This window comes from Rissa tridactyla, chromosome 10, assembly GCF_028500815.1.
Source record: "Rissa tridactyla isolate bRisTri1 chromosome 10, bRisTri1.patW.cur.20221130, whole genome shotgun sequence".
Taxonomy (NCBI): domain Eukaryota; kingdom Metazoa; phylum Chordata; class Aves; order Charadriiformes; family Laridae; genus Rissa; species Rissa tridactyla.
In genome coordinates this window covers 21706002-21725746 of record NC_071475.1, presented here as the reverse complement: position 1 = coordinate 21725746, position 19745 = coordinate 21706002, and the positions used below count along the sequence as shown (strand labels likewise).

Genomic DNA, 19745 nt, shown 5'->3' with positions numbered 1-19745 from the left:
GGAATTACTTTACTATGTTGGTATGAGTAGTTGTGCAAAATATAATGAAGCTGTTATTGTATTTGTAGTACTTTTAGGGGTTTCAGTAATTCAGATTTTATTAGCAATTACAAACAGTTTTAATAAACTTTCAATGAAATGTTTACTCCTCATATAAAACAGTCCATGAAAAAAATACCATTTCTTAAAACCAGTTATTTGAACACTGTTCCCAGTCTTAAGGTCTAAGGCCTGTCTTTTTTTAGAATTTTTAAAATTTGTCTGAAAGTGAATTGACGTACTTTCTCAGCTTTTCCTGCCTCACATCAACTAATGTTACATTGTGTATCTGATGGATAGTGACCATAATTTGTAAACTTTAATGATCCAGACCCTTTTCCCTCTTTCTCTTAAGAACCGTTGAACTTGGAAAAGAAAACTGTATAATCCCATCTCCTGACAATTTGACACAGATGATTCTAGCACTGTAACCTTTTTTTTCAGAGACTGGCTTGTGTCGTTAAAACTCTTACTAAATAAAACTGCCATTCTCATGTTGTTGAAATCTTTTATGTCCCACATCATCTATTTGAAGAAAATGATGAATCTGCTCCTCTACTGTAAGATTCTACCTGATATGTAGTCTTTTATGTGATTGAACTAAATAAAATCCCATAAACTTTTGAGAATTTGGGGTTCATAGACTGACTTAAGCTGGTACCCACTTCTACAAAAATAGTTGCATGACAGTCGTTGAGTGATGAATGAAAGCATTTTTTCAAAATAAAAAAGTACAAAATATTTAAAGAACAACCCAGAAAATACTATAAGAAAATGTAACTGCCATTTTTTATTTCCTCTAACAGTTCTGCACAGTTTCACCACTGAGTTTCAACACCACCAAGTTTTCCCAGAGCCTGCAGAACAGACTGATGTACCCTGGCAATATTGAGCACACATGTATGTGGCTAATCTTGTTGCACTAGGACATGACCCACTGCTGCATCTATTTTATGTGCAAGCTTTCTCCTGACATTGGCCCGTAGTTTTCTCTGTATGATCATAAATAGTTTTTACAGTATTTTCCAGTGAGTCAGTATAAAAGGTTTGTTGCATGTGCCAAGTTTGACTTCAAAAGGATGTTAATATGGCTGAATTATAAAAGCTGCACGTGACCCAGCACATGAATTGGTAAAACATAAGAGGAAATGTCTGCTAGAGGTGTTTGGGTGGGCACTACAGTTGTGGGTACAAATTAATCATTTTATAGCTGCCTCTGAATCTTTTCAGTAACCCCTCTGACCTTCTAGCTGTTTTCATGGAAGTTTCTTCCCTCTTTCCTTATACTGTCAAATTTTCCTTCCGCTTGTTAGAAATTTTAGGGAAAGTTTGGAGTGTCCCTTTAACGTCATTTTTTATCATTTGCTTTTCTGGATGTTTTCCCCCTTCAAACAATTCAAAGTGCCTTATAGACATGAAACAGTTCAGACTTATGCATGGATATTTTTAGTTTCCATTCCAGCAGTGACTTGCCTTTCTAGACCATGTTCTGTTCATCCCAATATATGCAGTAGCCTGACTCACTCTCCAGATGTGAACATTGGCAGGCTCCGCTCTATTTCACCGGCTTCATTTGACTTTCTCAGAATAAGGTTATTGTGCCTTCAAGCACCCAGATGGTATGTTGACTTCTATATAGTTTACTTTTGAGCTAGAAATAAAACCTTCGTTCTGGGTCCTGACTGGCAACCATAGGATTGAGTTTCAGGTGTGCATTGGTATGTCTGAGTTTTGCAGTTCTAGTGAAACTATCTTCCATAAAAAGTACGGTAACTGTAGTAGCAGCGTCTTCCAAAGACAGACCACATCCTCCACAGAGCCTTCTTCGGCTTCTGAAACGTTCACATCTTCTGTCTTTCCGTCTTCACAGTTGTCAGTAGTAGTTCTTCACTTATGCATTTTTCTAGGGTTTTGTGCAGGATCTTCAAAGGCTACTGTCATTCTTTGAAGAGAGAGTTACAGGGAGGTGTCTGAACCAGGTAAATCTTAAAGGTTTGGTTACATCTCCTCCTTTCCAAGAAACGTGCTGTTCCTCTGATGGGCTGTTAGACTGTAGTTAGAACAGGGAAGCCAAGACACTGCCGTGCAGGTTAGAGGACCAAAAAGTTTCTCCTCTTTGGCTAATGTGATTGGCAGGAGGATGAATAGTTTTTGTCCACAGTCCTTGAAAACTCAGTCAGAGCTGATGGGAGTTGTACTCAGCTGTTGGTTTCCACCTAGATATAGTTAAACAAAATTTTGAAGAGATGAAGTGAGCTTATGGTTACGCTCCAGAAATTATAGTGTATTTTAGGAAACTTTTATAATTACTGCAATGTCCAGTTATACCTAGACACTAGTTATTGTGGTAATACTGAAATATTCCAGCTCTACTTTTTGAGCCGTTAGTGGTTTTTTTTTAAAATTTATTTAGTTTTCCTAACAAACTAATTCATATTTGCAGTTACCTCAGCAGAATTATTGAGATCAGTTACCATTTCAGAATTTTTCCCGCTATTTATTATATGTTAAAATTTTGTAGTTTACATCTCAGGTATGGCCTCACATAAAACCTCTTAAAAAAATTCCGGTACTGTGAAATGAGCCATCAGGTGTACCACATAAAATGAGAACCTAAATGTAGGAGGTCTGGAGTTGAGTGAGCGGGCAGTAGAAATGCAGAGCAGAGGAATTAGTGAGCAGAGGTTCTGGGGTAATTTCTGTTTTTTCTTTTTTTTTTTTTTTTTTGGTAAAGTTAAATTACAGGTTTTGATTTTTAAAGGCAGCCTGCAGTCTGTACCTATTGCGGTAAGGTAACTTTGTCATCATTTCTGGATTGTATGTTTATGCATGTGTTCCAGCAGTGACACAATTTTTCATTTAATAAATCCCAGAGTTTTACTTATGGATGGAATGATTGATTACCATTGTAAAGCAACCAGTGCTACCTTTCAAAGCAATCCTATGAGTGTTGGAGAAAAGATGGCCAAACATTAAAAAAAAAAATTCCTGTGAGAAAATGTAAGTAGGATCTGAGATTGTGTTAATTGATTTTACTGTACATTAGATTTAGATTTCAGTTTTGTGGGTTTGGCTTTTGACTGAGGTCTTACATCATGCGGTTCTCTTGCATTCTTTCATACTTGTGAATATTAAGCCTTCAGGAAGGGAAGCTCTTCTGTATCTGAATATTTTTGCTTGGTGCAGGCAGTAATGGGACACTCCTTTATGCATTTCACAGCTTATTAGGAATTTATTTCTTTTACTGTGAAATCTGTTCTCCTGGTTGATTACATTTGCAAGTAACTATCTCGTCCAAGATTTAATCTCTGCAAATCTTGTTTTGGTGAGGATAAATGTAGAAAGTGTGACCTATGTTTGTTTATATGTAAGATTATCCTATTTCATGTTAGTATGTTTTCAACGGTTTTATTGAATGAAAGGGTCATCTCATCTCAAAGGTATTCCCATTGGCTGTAGCGTTAAACTGTAAAAAAAAATTCATGAATTGAAATATTTTAAAGGAAGGAAGTGCAGAATTCTGATTAGAGAGGAGTGGAGAGAGCAGGGGAAAACAGGTATGGTTGGTGCACCGGTACTTCTGGCTCTGAAAGAACTTGTGTAAATAAGGTGCTCAGTTCTCCAAACTGGGCCTGATGCTCAAGTTGAAAAATTAAATAGAACAAAAGCTCTTTTCTGGGAAGAGTTAAGTTTAATTATCGGTGGTTGGAGAACCTTTGAGGCAGTGCTTAAAAGCGCTGGGTGCCTTTGCTGAGTTGTTTCTAGCCTGAGGCAGAAAGTGAAGACTTGGCCACCTGCTTCTTTCCTTGTTAGCCACACTTGAATGGGGGAAGAAATGGCGGATTTGCCAGCTACAGCCCTGGGTTAAAGAACCGCTTTGTAGCTGGCTGGCCAGCAAAGTGCTGTTCTGGAGCCCTCCAGAACCACAGCAGGAGGCAGAGCTGCTGTAGTGCTGCTTCAAGAAAGGCGTTAATGGGAGATCAGTCGTCAGTTTTATCTGTGCATTTATCTGAACGTGATCTTTAGTTTGTCCAAAAAGTGTCCTGCCGGGGGAATATACTGTACAAATAATGTTTAAATAACAGCAATGACAAAAAGGGCGGTCATTCTTTCTCTTTCTCAGGAAACCGTATCAGATGTCCAGATTCTGTGGATTCTTGCAAAAACAGTAATCTCTTGCAAGTTGCTTACTTGAAAGCTTTTTGAGATGGAGTACTACGCCATAAAAGGAAAAGGCTACTCAAAGAAACAGGGAAGCATAAAGCTAGTAAAATGGGATGAAAAAGGGTTATGTATTTAGGTGGCAGCCATTCAAAGTAGATGTGGTCTGAAGAATGTATTGGGCTGTTTGGAGTATTTTTTCATGTTATGAATACTTCAAATAATTGGCTGACACTCAAAGAGCAAACTGCTAATACTTTCAGGTTTTGTTTGGGGTTTTTTTAGTGAATTTGGATTGCTTACAAAATTCTGAGTAAGTGAAACGTAGCATTTTTCCCTCTGGATATATATCACCGTGTTTTTGAAATGTCGCCTTGAATTCTTGTTTTCCCACCTCACAGTAATAAAATTAATGTATGCAAGTAAGTACTTTTGCAGGAAATTATCCCCATCATGTGGAGAAGATATTTTGTATCAATGGATTATAAATCCTTAAGTAGTCTTTAACAAAAGCAGCTGTCCTCTTTCAGACTTAAGAGTTTGTGAATAAATACAGTAAAAGATGTTAGAAAACTAATATTTTAAAGATGCTGAAAATACTAAAATCATATCTGAATTAGGTTACACAAATGAAAGTTTACTCTTAGGCAATATTATGCATTGTGTTTGTATAAAGAAAACATCTTACCTGATAAAAAATGTAAAAGCACTGTTAAGTTCTGCAAGTGAAACACGCTCCTACAGTACAACCATTTCAAGTTAGAGCTCTCTTTCTGCCAAAGGGAGTGTGAAACGTCTGTGATTTCTTCACTGGGAGGTACAGTAATACTTTTGGCATCTGTTCCTTAAGGATCTGCAGGCTGGAAGTGAGTGCAAGCAAAACTGTCCCCTTCGGTGGGCCTCTTTTTTTTCCTTTTTCTTAAGCAGCTGGCAGCGTTAGTCTGTTCCTGTAGGATGAGTGTGAATTACCGCCACTCTGTGCCAGGGAACAGAACAGCCGCATTTAAAGGGTGTATGACCAAAAAAAAAATAATATTAAGAACAATGCATTTTAGCTACCTTTGAACTGGTTCTTGAGGAGGACTGAAACAGTGCTTTCAATTAACAAACATTATTTAGAACCAAACTGAAGCAGACTTTCAGCTAACAGTCAGGATGTGTGTGGTTTTGGTATGACATCCATCTGAGCACATGATGCTTGGTAAGTGCTGGAGCCTCAGTTATGATTCATTGGGGAGAAACATGGAAAACAATGTCTGTTTTTCAAGCATTGGAGAAATGAATTTAAGGTTGGAATCATGTATAATTTTGGTAAAACAAACCTGCAAGTAGCTTGAATACCTCTGTTAGAAGGGGGGAAGTAAAGGGTGATGGGTATGGCTGATGTAATAGCGTCCCGCTGCCTGATGTTTGCTCGGGTTCCCACCGATATTAATTGCTAGCTATTTTTTAAGCCAGTGGAGATGCGCTGGCATATTCACCGCTGGAGTCCAGAGTTACATATGCTGATTTCTAAGACAAAGTGGCGTTGAGGGTTGGTAAAGCTGTTTGGACAGATGGATTTATTTGTAGTATATAGTCTTAAATTATTTTTCAAACATGGTCAGAAATTCTTCTTTGTAATTTTCTGCCCTTATGTTTGAACTAAGAGATGCATCTCTGTACCTGTTCAGTGCATGTGGAATTTTTATGCTAATTCACTTTAGTAAAATAAAATTATCTTCAAAGACATGGAATTTGGATTGCCCTTTCAGGAGAAAGCATCTAATACCAAAAGAAGAATGATTTCTCTGAATAATAATAATTTTTAAAAACGGTAACAAACTTTCAGTTGCTAATAGAAAATTATTTTTAAAGTTACATTTTAAACTAAAATTATTTCATGATATGAAATTGATGAATACTCTATAAATAATGTTTTGTACAATTGTTTTACAAGTGGAGTCAGATGTCTGTAGGATTTGCTATTTATATTTAAATAGGAGGGACACAGAAGTGCTGGTATATTTTTGCAAGGGCAGAGCTATCATGTTACTATTCTGCACAGTGCTGTAAAATTTTTAGCTGGGCTCAGAAAAAATAATATCTGATGTGGAAGTAAAAGCTTCAGGTATTTTTCATTTTTTGCTAAGACCATAGAGTTGAAGGTAGATGAATTCAGGAGAGGATTTTTGAGGAGTGGAGTGTAAACTGTCCTCTGCCCGGAAGAGAAGTTATTCTAATTTAGGAAGAGGGAATTATTTGCCTACAGAAAGGGCGAGGGGTGTGGTCTGCTGAGATTACTGAGATAACTCAATAATTTTAGGTATCTTTAGGGAAGGTCTGCCTGCTGTGCTGTGCTTCCTGGCCTCAGACTGTTTATTGGTTCCTTCTTCCAAAAATCTTTGCAGAAAAGTTCAATTTTTTTAATTTTTTTTTTCAACAAAACTACCAGTTCACCAATATTTAGGTCTGTGACTTTTTGTGTAAAGTGATAATAAGTGAAGTAGATGCTGTTATGTAAAATGGAAATATTTTTTTTGCTTGGGAATTTCAGTAAGTTTGTTCACCACTGCTTACTTTTGAGAGCCCTGCTCCCCTCCCTCCCCCCATAAATGCAGCACTAAGTTCTAAGAAAAAAACCTGAAACAACTGGTGTGGCTGCATTTTTTTGTTTAATTTTACAAGTATTTTTGGTGGAGGAAACAAAGTTTTTCCTTTGAAAATCAACTTGTGTTTATTAAAACAAAATATAATAATTCTGAACGGGGTTTGTTTTTTTTCTTTGAGGCAGTGAAAAGTAGGAATCTGCTGGAGCTGTACGTGATGTTGCAGCCTTCAAATGGCTATTTAAATTGTAGTAGACCAGATAATATTTAGTTGAAAACTAAGATTTTGGCTTGCAGCCACCAAAGATACTGCATTGCAGCAGGAAGAATGAGCCATCTCTACACGGCATTGCCTTGATCACTTGAACAATGTTTTTTAGCAATGTCTTTTCATGTTATTATTTCCCAGGCTATCTAATGGCTGATGTCCAGGTACAAAAACAGTCTGCAAAGGCTATTTATGAAGTTCCATGCTTGCTTCCTAAGGGGTGGTGAAGGATTAGTTTGTCGTGCTCAGTAGCTGTTTCAGTACTGTAATTCAAGATGAGGCTACTGTACTTTAAATATAGAGTCTGTTGTGCTGCCATTAAGTCACACATTTGCATCAGTCATTAGCTCAGAGCAATGCAATTCTAAACTTCTTTCTTCTGAATGCTGATACTGCAAAGTCGGCTTGTGAATTGAAATGGTACCAAAGCTGGCAAAAGATCGAAATGTAGCACTGTGAGAATGTATTTCCTGGTGGTTTGAGTGCTGCTTTATTGGGTCTAAATCTGGCCTATAAAGAAGGATTCAAGAAACACATGATTTTCAGAGAACATCTTGAGGACCAGATGTGAAACCTTAAAGGTTAGATTTTATGGTCGATTCTGCTAATCTGCAACTACTAATTTGTAATTAGTTAAAAGGGAGAAGCAATAGATGGAGGGGCAGAGCCGGCGGGGGGGGGGAGGGCGGTCTGAACAGTTAGAAATTTTATTGTTACTCTGTTGGTTGTTCCCTCACAAGCATGTCAAGGGAATTTGGCATAGAGAATAAGCTGTGTCCCGAGGTTCTCAAGTCACTGGTTGCCTGGTACCGTATTAACCCTAACTTGTAATGTGATAAATTAGTTGAGTTTTAATTCAATAGCAGATTTCGAACTTACACAACCAAGTGACTCTGGAGCAGGCTGAAGAATAGCACTGAAGACTTGTGATGAGTTCAGCACAGGTCCTGTTCCTGAATACAGCAGAGGTCTGCTCCCTCATTTCAAGAAAGATTATAGCTTTTCTAGCTCTTGCATGAGAAGGAGCCACAAGGATGACAAACTTATGGAACAGTTTTTATTTGAAAAAAGAAGTACCTGGAGAAAAAAGTTGTTGAACAGAGAGATGAACTCAGGAGTGACATGAAGATGATAAGCAGGGAGCGATGGCTTTCTCTCTCTCCTAATACAAGAACTAGGGCAATAACAGACTACACCATTAGATTTTAGGTGAAAAAGAAGCAAAAGGAGCTCGTGAAGAAAAGGTACTTAACAAACCATGTAGTTTATACTGTGGAATACATTGCCACAGGATGCTGTCAAGGCTAAAAGTTTACATGGTCTGAAAAGGTACTTAAACAAATGCTGTGCAACGCAGGGACCAGCCCTGACTCCCAGGGCAGGGTTATGGCAGGGCATCCCTGCAGCCAGTATGGGGGGATTCAGGTTCTGCTGGGGGCTGCTGGCACGGCTGCATGCCCACACCAGGTCAGGAGTGTGGGGCCAACCCATTACGATGCACCAGCGTGTGTGTGTGACCAGAGGGAGGTACTGCTGTGGTGTCGGAGAGTGAATGTGAACACCAGTGCTGCTTTGATTTTAGATGATATGGAGAAATCAAGACAGTAATATTGTCTGTTTTTAACTAACATAAAACCAGCACGTAACCATTAGATAACTCTTAAGTAATTATTTCATTTATATAAATCTAGAAGGTTTTTCTATAGCATTTTTGTTGATAAGCTTTGGGGTTCCTTATTTTCCCTTTTTGGCAGGGCTTATTTTTTCCCCTCAGCTGTTAGCATTGCTTTTTTGAGAGACTTTCTCAGACGTTGAAGTAGGCAGTAGCTTCTTGGAGTTGCAACTTATTTGAATATTGTATACTATTTGTGCACCTTAATTTCCAGTATTACAAAAAACATTTTTCTGTTCCTTTTCTATATCTGCCTAATATTCATCAGAGCATTTCTAAAGATGGCTCCTGCATATCAGTTTGCTATGATACACTTCAAAAAGTGGGGGAAAACCACCTCATAAATGGATTTTACCCACTCGTACACAGGACATACAGGACACTTCATTATTACTTCAAGAGTCTTCTGAAGACAAAATGTATTTTCCGTAGAACCAGCTTTTTCCTCAGCTCGCTCTTATGTGAAAGATAGACTGAGCTTGCTGCTTCACACTGAGGCACTAGGGATGGCAGCGTGTTAACTCTTGCCATACTGGTATGTTCCAGGCTGCCAACCATACCCATGCTTACCTGGGCAATGGTTAGGAATGACTGCCTTCACCAGTATGAATGAAGTACCTATCCTTTGATTCACTCATTTGCCTTCAATGACGATTTTATTGCTATATGGAAACTGAAATATCTCATACTTAAGTACAAAATCAGTATTATTTTAATTGCAGTGAATGATAGGCTAATTATATGAGTACATCTACTGAGACTAAGTGTTTGGTAGTAGTTGGAAATTATTCTTTGAAAGAACAGTTGTAATTAAATGATTCTGAGATAAGTGCAATGTAGTTTGCTTTTCCTTCATTTTCTGATCTGAAAATTTTGCTTCCTGCTGTGACTTGCTGCATTTTGCTGATATCAACCCATGTCTTTTGAGTAAAATAAACTTTTCTTGGGCTTCAGCAATGCTTAGAGAATATTGCAGTGTTAGGAGACAGAGTGGGATTAATAGTATGTTAAATGAGGAGGTGTCTGATCTTAACAAAACATGATCAGTTGTTATTTACTTGCTACACTTAGATAAGTGTCTGAAGAAACAAATGTTGGCTGCCAGAGCTTGCAAATGTAAATCTTTGGCTTATTTTTGAGGCAAGGTGGCTGGATAGACCAGGGATACCTCACTGAGGGATTCTATAGCCCTCCTCACAACCAAGCAAAATGCATTGCCTCATGTTTCTTAAAGGCATTTAATGTTGCATATCTGATTATAGCTTGTAACAATAGTAAGTCCTTTGACTTTTTTCTGTTTCATGTATTAGAAACAAGACTGCCAATGGAGATTATCGGAAGGAGCACAGAGAGAGGAGTCGCAGCCCAATAGAGAGGGCTGCTGCCCCAACAATGAGCCTTCACACCAATCACATGTATGCCTCAATCCCAAGCTTGACCATGGATCAACCTCTAGCACTGACCAAAAACAGCATGGATGCAACCCGAACAGTTGGCATCACACCTACACTGACTTCCGTGGAACGGCAGCAGGTACTGGCATCTAGGTTGACAAGAAATTCTGGGTGGTTTTAGGAGTCCTTGCTGTAGACACAATGAGGACTTCCCAGATGTAAGCAGGACGTGTTTTGGGTTACAATAGGTAGGCAATACTATTCTTCAGGCAAAATGTATTTTAAAAATGCACAATGCATGTCACAGCTCATTGTGTTTAATGTGAATAAATTGCCGATGTTTAAATGTTATCTGTCACAGATCTCAGCCTTCGTGCTTTTCATGATGCTTTACTAAGCTTGTGAATGCACGTGTTTTAATTGCGAATGCAAAGACTGAGTTGCTGGGTGGTTGAGCGACTAATGCGGTTCACAGGTAAAGAGGTTATTCATCTGTGCTCCTCTTGGCCATCAGTGCGTGCTTCCCTCCCCTCTGTCCTGGCTCTCTTCTCCGGGACTGCTGAAGAAGAGGTGCAAGTTTGCACTGAGATTTCCAGGTGAAAGAAGCTGGAACGACCTTGGTTGTTTTAGCCAGCCAAAAGCATTCATTGCGTTGTTCAGAGCAATGTTGTATCACTACTTCATAATGACTTTTCCTAAAGCGAAGTAATGATTTTTTATTATTTTATAGTTTATTTCCATATACTGGAGTGGGGGGTGGTGTTTGATTTGGTTTTGGCTTGCTGTCTTTTTAGTTGTTTTCCTTCAGAACTGCTGAAGATGAGCCACCTCTATGCAGTTTATACAATAACCATTTTCTTATATGTCAGGCTCACTTTTATCCCTCTCGCAAGTGGAGAGACAAAGCAAGATAATTGAGTTGTGATGAGCTGCAGTGTTGAGAAATTAAACTGGCCCACGTACCCAAGCTTGTCCTTCCTTCCTTCCTTCCTTCCCCTACTGTGATGCCCTACAAAGGGTAAACACTTTAAGTGGATGATCTTTCAGAGGTTGAGATTTTTCATATGCAGTTTATGAAAGCTGCTTTTCACTGGAGCCATATACTTTACATCTGCTGTGTAGATTTTCACGGTGGTTGGCTATGTATGCTAGTCTTTTACATTTTGCTATGCCAAAACGCCTAGCTTTTACACTAGTTGCTGATATCTTGCATCATTTGGCACGCAGATTGCAGAGTTATTGTTCTGTGCAGAACGGCTCTTCTTTGCTCTCGGCGTTCAGTGATGACAGAGGAGGAAGGGACAGGCTTCCACTGACGACACTGCTGCCCTTTGATAGTACTACTGCTGCGTCTCAGCTTAGCAGCTAACACCACTGACACTCGTCTATTTTGGTGTGTTTGACTTGGGCTGATTCCTGTTGCCCATTACCAGATTCCTTTCTCTTTTGTTATCTCTGACATTTTGAGCTAGATTACAATCTGTTTTCTTGGGAAAATAGGATGTTGAGGTAAGACCTTGCTAAGAGCGCTCAGTAGAAATCATACAAAGGGAAAAGCATATTGAAAATAAGAAACCCGAGCTTGATGATTTGTTGGTTTGGGTTTTTTTTTTACCCTTAACATGTTGAATGGGATTTCATCTTACTCTGTTTCTAATAAAGAGGTGGGAAAAAAATACCTTGTTATTTTGGCAGCATAGGGTTATTCAGCTGCTCTAGTCGCTGTTACTAAATTCTCAGCTTATCTCAACATTTTCATGCAAATATGTATAGTCTGCTCAGTGCACCTGTACACACAGAACCACAGCAGGGGATTCTGTAAGATGCCTTATCCTGCCTCTCAGATCCTTTGTGATGTTGGTACATGCATTCTTGAGACAAGCTTTTTTTATTATCTCTCTCTCTCTTTCTCTCCTTCCCACCTCTTGCATGTCTAAAATACTCTTGTTAAGACATAAGCTTATATACACACCTCAAAAACCGCTTCATAGATGCACATATCTTGGCCCCTGTGAAAAAGAAAATAAATACTTCCACATGTGAACTGCTTACAGAAAAATCAAATAATTCACTTTTTTTCTTTACTGCACTGACAGCAAAGTAAAAAAAAGTAAGAAAGATGTAAATAGGATGATTCCCATTGTGTCTAGACAAATAGTGTTAAACCTCCCCTGGAAAGCTCATCTCTTTTACTTTGGTCTTGCTCTTACTCTGTCTAGACTAAAGTACCACTAAATAATGAAAACCATTTCCTTCCTTGTTGACTCTGTATAGTGATTTTTGTGGGTTCGCTGCACAGATTTGTAAAATGGACAAGAAATTAGAACTGTGTTAATTACTTCAGTTATGTTAATCTTTTGGACACTTAACCATTAACTTGCATTGAATATAGCAAAATGGACTCCTTGCATCATAAAACATACCAAAGATGGAAAGCAAAAATACTCCCAATACCCATGTTATTTCCGTTCAGCCACCTGGAGAAATTGGGACATTCATTCTCCTAAGGCTTTGTTTCAATGTAACATTTCCATAGTAAACAACTTTAAGAAGAGTATTTTATGTTTATACTTAGTAGGAAGTATATGTTGTGGAATTAAGATTATGTGAGTAGACGTTCTGGGGAATTTGCATGTGTTGAGAATGAAAAAGGATGATGTTTATCAAGTAGTGCTAGAAAGGCAGATTAATTACAACAGGAAAGTACTTGCGGTCAAGACTGGCTCAGGAGCTCTTCAAATTTTACATTTTATGGGCTTATTGTTTTGTGGCTGAAGTACAGAATACAGAATTATTCAGGTCAGGAAAGCTTAACTTCTGAATGAAAAATTATGCCATTAAAATTTGGTTAACACTAAGATAATAAATACCTGTAAAATTTTTAAAGCTCTTGTGAGTGCTGGAATCAGGAGGATACGTGGACATAGAATGAAACAAGTATTTAATGTGTTGACGTTTAGTTCTGCATATGTATTGCCTGTGAAGTTGAAACAGTCACTGTAACATCACATTAATGCTTTTAATGATTTGCTTTTATACTGCCCTTTTTCTGTATGGCTGCTTGCCACTTAAATAACTAAGAACTATTATGGAAATGCAATGTGGGTTTTTTTAATCAGTCAGAGAAATAATAGCTGAATATTTTGGGGTTTAATATCCTTCATTGAATTGGACAGTTTATGGGTTATTTCACTGCTGGGATTCAGTTCAGTGTTTGTACATCTCAAGTGATTATGCAATGAATTGCTGCTAATATGGCTTGGGCTAATGGCCTTAGTGAGTGACAGTTTTCTTTTTTTCTTCCATATTAGAACCGTCCATCCGTAATCACATGTGCTTCTGCGAACAACCGGAACTGTAACCTCTCCCATTGTCCCATTGCTCACAGTGGCTGCGGTTCAGCAATGCCTGCCTACAGAAGACCCTCTAGCAGTAAGTTACATGTTTGTGCACTTAACTGCCTGATTAGAATTTGAGGAGAACAAAACCGTCTTACTAAGCTTAACTGTGTAGGCACTGGTGTATTAACAGGAATAAAAGGAGGTGAAACAATGGACACCTCTTTGTATCCTGTCTACCCAGGGACAGGCTAGCACAGATCCCCTCCGCACTCTTTCTAACCATCGATCCTAAGCCCCAGTAGAAAATACCAGTTCAAAATCAGGGGCGGAGAGAGCTGTTCTTTCTTCTTGTTGCGAAAAGCTTCTTTAAAAAAGCAAACACCTCACACAGACAAATAAGTCGTCATGTTTATTTTAGTCTAACTGACAAACAGCAGACAGGGCCAGTGCATCCAGCCATGCTCTTATTTTAGAAGCTGTAGTTTCCCCAGTCTTTCAGTAGTCAGTAGACGTTTATGATTCAGCTGCAGTCACAAAAATCTTTTCCTGTAGATACAAATACTGTTCTAAAGCACATACCCTCCACCTTTCTCTGCACGGATAACACAAAAAGCTTTGGAGGGCAGTTGCTATAGCAACCCAGGCAGCGAGCTTTAGCTTTCTACCTTCTGTGCAATTAGTACTTTTCGTGAAATCTTTTCATGCAGTACTTGCTGGGGAACCTTGGGATGTTTCTCTGCACTTTCTCTCACTGTGTGACTGGGGGAAAACACTTCAAATAAATGCATTTCAAATCACATACCTGCTGATGCAGAGATTTAACACGCAGGATTTCCAAACATCCCTGGCAGTGAGGCTTCATCAACCAGAATGTGTCAATATGACAATACCAGTATGACGTAGGTAGGAACCTAAAAGTCCACAGTAAGGTGATGATTATATATTTTTCTTTAAAAGATCAACATTTTGTTGAAAACTGGAATTAGAAGCTGCAGTGAGACCCTGGAGGATATGTTACACTTTTAGAAAAAGTCAGTAGTTAAAGATCCAAGATGTTGGAAGTTTTCTGGAAAACTGCTGTTACTTGTCTAAGGAGAACTTCTTCCTTGAGACCCCAGCTGTATTGACATGGGCTTTGGAATAGTGGTAAAGGTTCTCAGGAAATACTTGTCTCTTGTCACTTGAAGAGGTCTTTGTGCATGACACATTTATTTTAGCACCAAATGAAGCCTTTCTATAGCCTGAAGGACAATGGCACAGATCCCGACAGTTTTAAGTATTTTTGAAAGATAAATCTCATTCGGACACATAGATAGCATTTCTAAATTGTAAAACTGCAACTCCCTCATATTTAGTTTGAGGAATTACCACTATTATCATTCAAAATCTGTCTTTTAAGGTTCCTTGTTCCTCTTCTAATAGTATTGCACCGTTTTAATGCTTGTCGTACCTAATGCAGAGGTAATGATTCATTTAGTTTTCTGACTGGCTCCTAGCACCAGTATGTCAAGTAAGATGAAACCCTGAGCGCAGCTTTTGGGATGCTGTAATTTAGAATGGGCTCTCCTCACATCTGACTGGTATCGGCAGGCTTGGGAGCCAATTGTGAAGAACCATTTCCATCTTTAATTCTATTAAAGTCTAAATATAAGTTCTATGTGATTGTTTGGGAGAGGGTTTCCATAGAATCAGAGGTGTAGCTGTTACTAGCCTGAGGGAGAACTATAATTATATATAAAACGCTTACCTGGTGCAGGTCACGGAAATGCAAAAACGTTTAACGCCATTCATTACTTCTTTTTTTCATTTTAACTCCTTCCGTCTTCTTTACATCATTGTAGAACAGCTAGTGAATGGGGCGGGGAAGAAGTCTTGCTTTATGCTGAGATGATAGGAAAAGGGGAGAAAATGCAGGTTCTGAATCCAGTACTTGGTGCCAGGATTCTGCACTCAAATAACGCCTCTTCTGCTTCCTTTCCCCATCCAGCTACCACTGCCTGTGACCCAGTGGTGGAAGAGCACTTCCGCCGGAGCCTTGGCAAGAATTACAAGGAGCCTGAGCCAGTGGCAAACTCTGTGTCCATCACAGGATCAGTCGACGACCACTTTGCCAAAGCACTTGGGGATACGTGGCTTCAGATCAAAGCTGCGAAGGACGGAGTCTCCAGCAGTCCCGAGTCTGCCTCACGGCGGGGCCAGTCTTCCCCTTCCTCTCACATGGTCAATCATAATCACTCGCCCTCTGTAGTCTCATGAAGAGAGGACCGTGACGTTTGTGAATTTGCATGGTTTGACTGAGCTTTGAACAGTGCTTAAAATAGTGTTGGGGGAGGGGAGATTAGTTTTCAACACATGTTTTTGTGTACTCACTTTTTATTTGTAAAAGGGTGCCCTTAAAGATGATAGCAGGAACTATTTCATAAAGATTCATACGATGTAGCATCCTTTTTTTCCTGCCTCAATTACCAAAGAAACCTCTGATGCAAATCTGCTGCCCCTTAAAAAAAATAATGCACGCTAATCCACAAAAGCCATTACACTTAGTTGGTTGACCCAAATGCTTTTTGCTTGTATTAGCTTCTTGAGACTAGAATTTGTCTGGTTTGCTTACATTGCCTTTTTTTTTTTTTTTTCCCTCTGTGAAGTAATTTTGTATGTATATACTTGAAAAGAACTGTCATGTATGATTTGCACTATTGGAGGAGGACTGAAGTTGCATAGCAACTTTCTGGAAGATGCTAACGTTTTGAGGGCAAACTGCTGAAAAAAGGGTTTAAGGATGACATTTCTATCAGTTTGATTTTTCTTAAAGCAAAACAGCTTTGGAAGGGGAAGTCTCATACAGGTTATAGGTCTTTCTCTCTTTAGATTTCAGGTGCTTAGTGCTTGCAACTGGACTGCATAATTTACAGAACACGGGCATTTTTTCCTAAACACTGCAGTTTGTTAGAATAGAGCTGAGGTTGGAGGGTTCAATAGTGCTTAACGATGCATGTTTTATGAAAAATAGCTGGTATCTATTAATGTATAGACAGTAAGAATCATAATACTTATTAGCTTTTCTTCAGAATTAGTTTATTTTTGTCAGTAACAATCCTAGATATACTTACTGCTGGTACAGTTGTACTCTATGATATTTGTATTTGATATTCACTTTAGTAGCAGCCAGCAAACGAGGACAGCCTCAGGACAGGCCTCAAATGACGCAGTTTAGAGATATACGATGCGTGGTACAGGTTGCTATAGCTTTGCGCATGACTGAGTAATTGTTTCTGTCTGCAGCACTGTCTGCTCAGCGGGAATTTGCTTCCTAACACTAAGTCTGTGTAATCCACCTTTAACTAGCTGCAGAAACTGCTACCGTTACGTATCTTGGCTGGACAACAGATTGTTACAGTTTGTGAAATATGATCTTTAATTTTTTTAAGCTTATTCATAAGCCTGTGCCAAGTTGCAGCATACATTCCTCCATTAGAAAACTTTATACAGGTATTACTGCATTTATTATCATTTGCTATATTAATAGCTACTAACTAGAAATTAGGCAGTAGAGGCAGGCGTAAAACCACAGCTGTGCTAGTACTAAGAGCTTCTCTTCTTCTTGTTAAGTGTAACTGCTCTCCCCCATACATTCCATCTTCCCAGTACAGTTGCAACTAGGGCTTTTTTTTTATACTGGGTTACCTGAAATGATCGGTTCAGTGTAGAAAGTTAGAACTAGTTGGAAGATGACCTACACGTGATGTATTATGGACTGTGTTACAGTATTGGGTCCATGGTGGCTTTTATTTTACGTTTGTTTTTTTTTTTTTTTTTAAAGTTAAGCTATTTAATTTGGAAAAGGTGCAGGGTAGAAAGAGATCGGGAGATTGGCTCTTACTCTTGTTGAGAAGGTGGCTGCTCAATTTTCTTTAAAAAAATTAAAAAAAAAAACACCTAAGCCCCCAGTTTTACACATTTCACTACCATCTTACTGGGTAGTCAACGCTTACTTGCTTTGGCATTCAGTACCCTACTCTCTGTAGGAAGATTGTTAAAAGAACACTTTTTTATATAGGTAACTTTAAGACCATCGTTACGCTGTGCGTAAAGAATGTACAGAGAAATTTGTAGGTATTTTTTGAGGAACAATTAATTTGTTAATGATATGTAGCTATTTAATTTTTCCCTTTCCTTTATTGTAATCATTCATTTTTTTTTGTTTGGAGAAAAAAGTTGATCTTTTTTTTGTTGTAGATTTGTCTGTAATACAGTAAAAGTGCAGGAACACAGTTATTCTATGAGAACACTGCATTAGCATTAATAGCCACTAGTTTGTTATTGCTACGGGCTACTGAGCATTATAACAGTAAAATACTAATACTGTAGATGGACTCTGTGGAAAATGTGACTCCTATATTTCTTTGTAAACACAAATAAGATAATGTTTTTAAAGCTAATATTTTCGATAATAGCGGTTTTACAAGGTTACATTTACTTATCTGAGATAGGTAAATGGATTTGAGGGCAATAAAGATTTAATGTGCTATGTCCAGTAAAACATATATTAGACACAATAATGTCAACGGAAGCCAAAGGGTTGGGGGGAGGCGGAAGGAAACTAAACTGAACTCACCATCACGAGACGTGGTGAAGTTTCTTCACAGAGCCGGGTTATCTACAGTTCCGTTTGAAAGTCTCTCTGTGTTTGTAAATCTGTAATATACCATGCTTTTGTGGCCTTGTTTCACCTGGAAAAAAAAAAGGTTTGGCAGGCCATCTTTTTTTTTTTTTTTTGTACTTAAAAGTAGCCTTAAAGAACAATAAAGTGCTCTTAAATCACAGGGGTGTCCGTACGCTTCTCTATCGCTCGGTAGGAGCAGAAATGGTTTCCTCTGCTTCGCGAGCTGGAAGCAGAAACAAACCGCTGCTAGTGCGGTGTTTCACGGCCCTTAGCCCCGCACCTCAAATGGGGGCAGCCACGGTCTCCTGTGTGGGGTGAGCAGCGCTGCGGTAGCTGATCGTTCATTCATGCGACTGGAGACGGTTAAGCCTTAAAAACAAGTGTGCTAATTACCCCATTTTGAGGAAGGCTGGTGAACCAGGCAAGAGCCCGGGGAGGAATTTCAACGCTGAATGCAGTAGGGTCTCCAAAATGAAAAAAGCATCCCTAAAAATAACGAGCTACAAAGTTGCTCTCGTATTAGCCGTGCCTAAATGGTCTGAAAAACAAAGCAGGCATGACATGCATGTGCATTGTTAAAGTAAATGGCTATTTTTGGGGTGTGGGAGATTCCATGAGAACACATCAAGAACGATTAGTTTAACACATCTGAAAAACATCCCTCTCTAAATACCCGTGGAAAGCGGCCTAAATACATGCTTTAAGAGCGTTTGGGAGGGAGGCCAACTACAACAGGCCTCGCACGCCGCGCAGTCTGCTCGCTCGGGGAGCTGGTTTCCTTTCAGGAAAAAGCCATCCCTGCATCAACATTTTGGGGACTACGTGAAACGGGACAAGCAGCATTGCTGTCTTTCAAAGTGCTCTATTTTCTACATGCAAAAAGGAAAAATAAGTATTTTTTTTTTTCTTCCTACAGTATGATTTTTCTAATGAGCAGCAAGTGGTAATTTCGCACAAAAGGGCACCATGGCCTAGAAAAACTGGCCGTACACAGACATTTCACACCATTACTACATCCTACACTATTTGTAATGTCTCATCTTTTTCTGTGAGCTAAATGAAAGGCAACGTCCAGCTCTGTGTTTGTAATCTCACCCCTACACACACACACTATTTGTGCTAATTTAATTCAAACCAGAATTTTAATATTAGACAACAGAGCTGAGGTCACAAATATAGCAGGGGTTGAGTTTGGCCCTGGCTGCATAGTTCCGTGAGTGACCGCTCCTGAACACAGGTTCTGTGTATTTCAAGCTGCTTCAGTTGTGAAAAATGAACTTTACACAAAAATAGACAGGCAGTGACGGTGCGAGCCGCTGGCGGCACAGCAGGCCTATGTCGTTGGGTATTGCCACATGGGCAGCGCGGATGCCTACCTGCTACAACTGCTGCCAGCGCTGCTGGTGAAGGTTTAGTTCCTCTAAAACTACAACCAGGGGAGGCAGCGAAGGCAGTTTCCAGGCAGCGCTGCGCTCCCTTTCGATCCACGGGGGCTGCAGGCAGCCGACTGTTGGGGCTCCGGCCGCTGCTGCGGAGAACATGGCGGGGAACCACTGCAGCTGCTCGTAAAGCAGCGACACGACTGCGCCGCGTAACTGAACTGTTGGACTTTAAAACTG

The 19745-nt window shown here is 39.3% G+C and overlaps 1 protein-coding gene across 3 annotated transcripts in view; it reads left to right on the top strand.

The window, feature by feature from the left end:
• The window catches only part of VGLL4 (vestigial like family member 4), a 108121-nt gene extending 89824 nt beyond the window's left edge, over positions 1-18297 (top strand). For all 3 annotated transcript variants that reach the window (XM_054215744.1, XM_054215743.1, XM_054215745.1), the window contains 3 exons: positions 10039-10261; positions 13434-13554; positions 15451-18297. In XM_054215744.1, the coding sequence (XP_054071719.1) occupies positions 10039-10261; positions 13434-13554; positions 15451-15719 (613 nt within the window). In that variant the 3' untranslated portion in view covers positions 15720-18297. The remainder of the gene's footprint in view (positions 1-10038; positions 10262-13433; positions 13555-15450) is intronic.
• The last annotated feature ends 1448 nt before the right edge of the window (positions 18298-19745 follow it).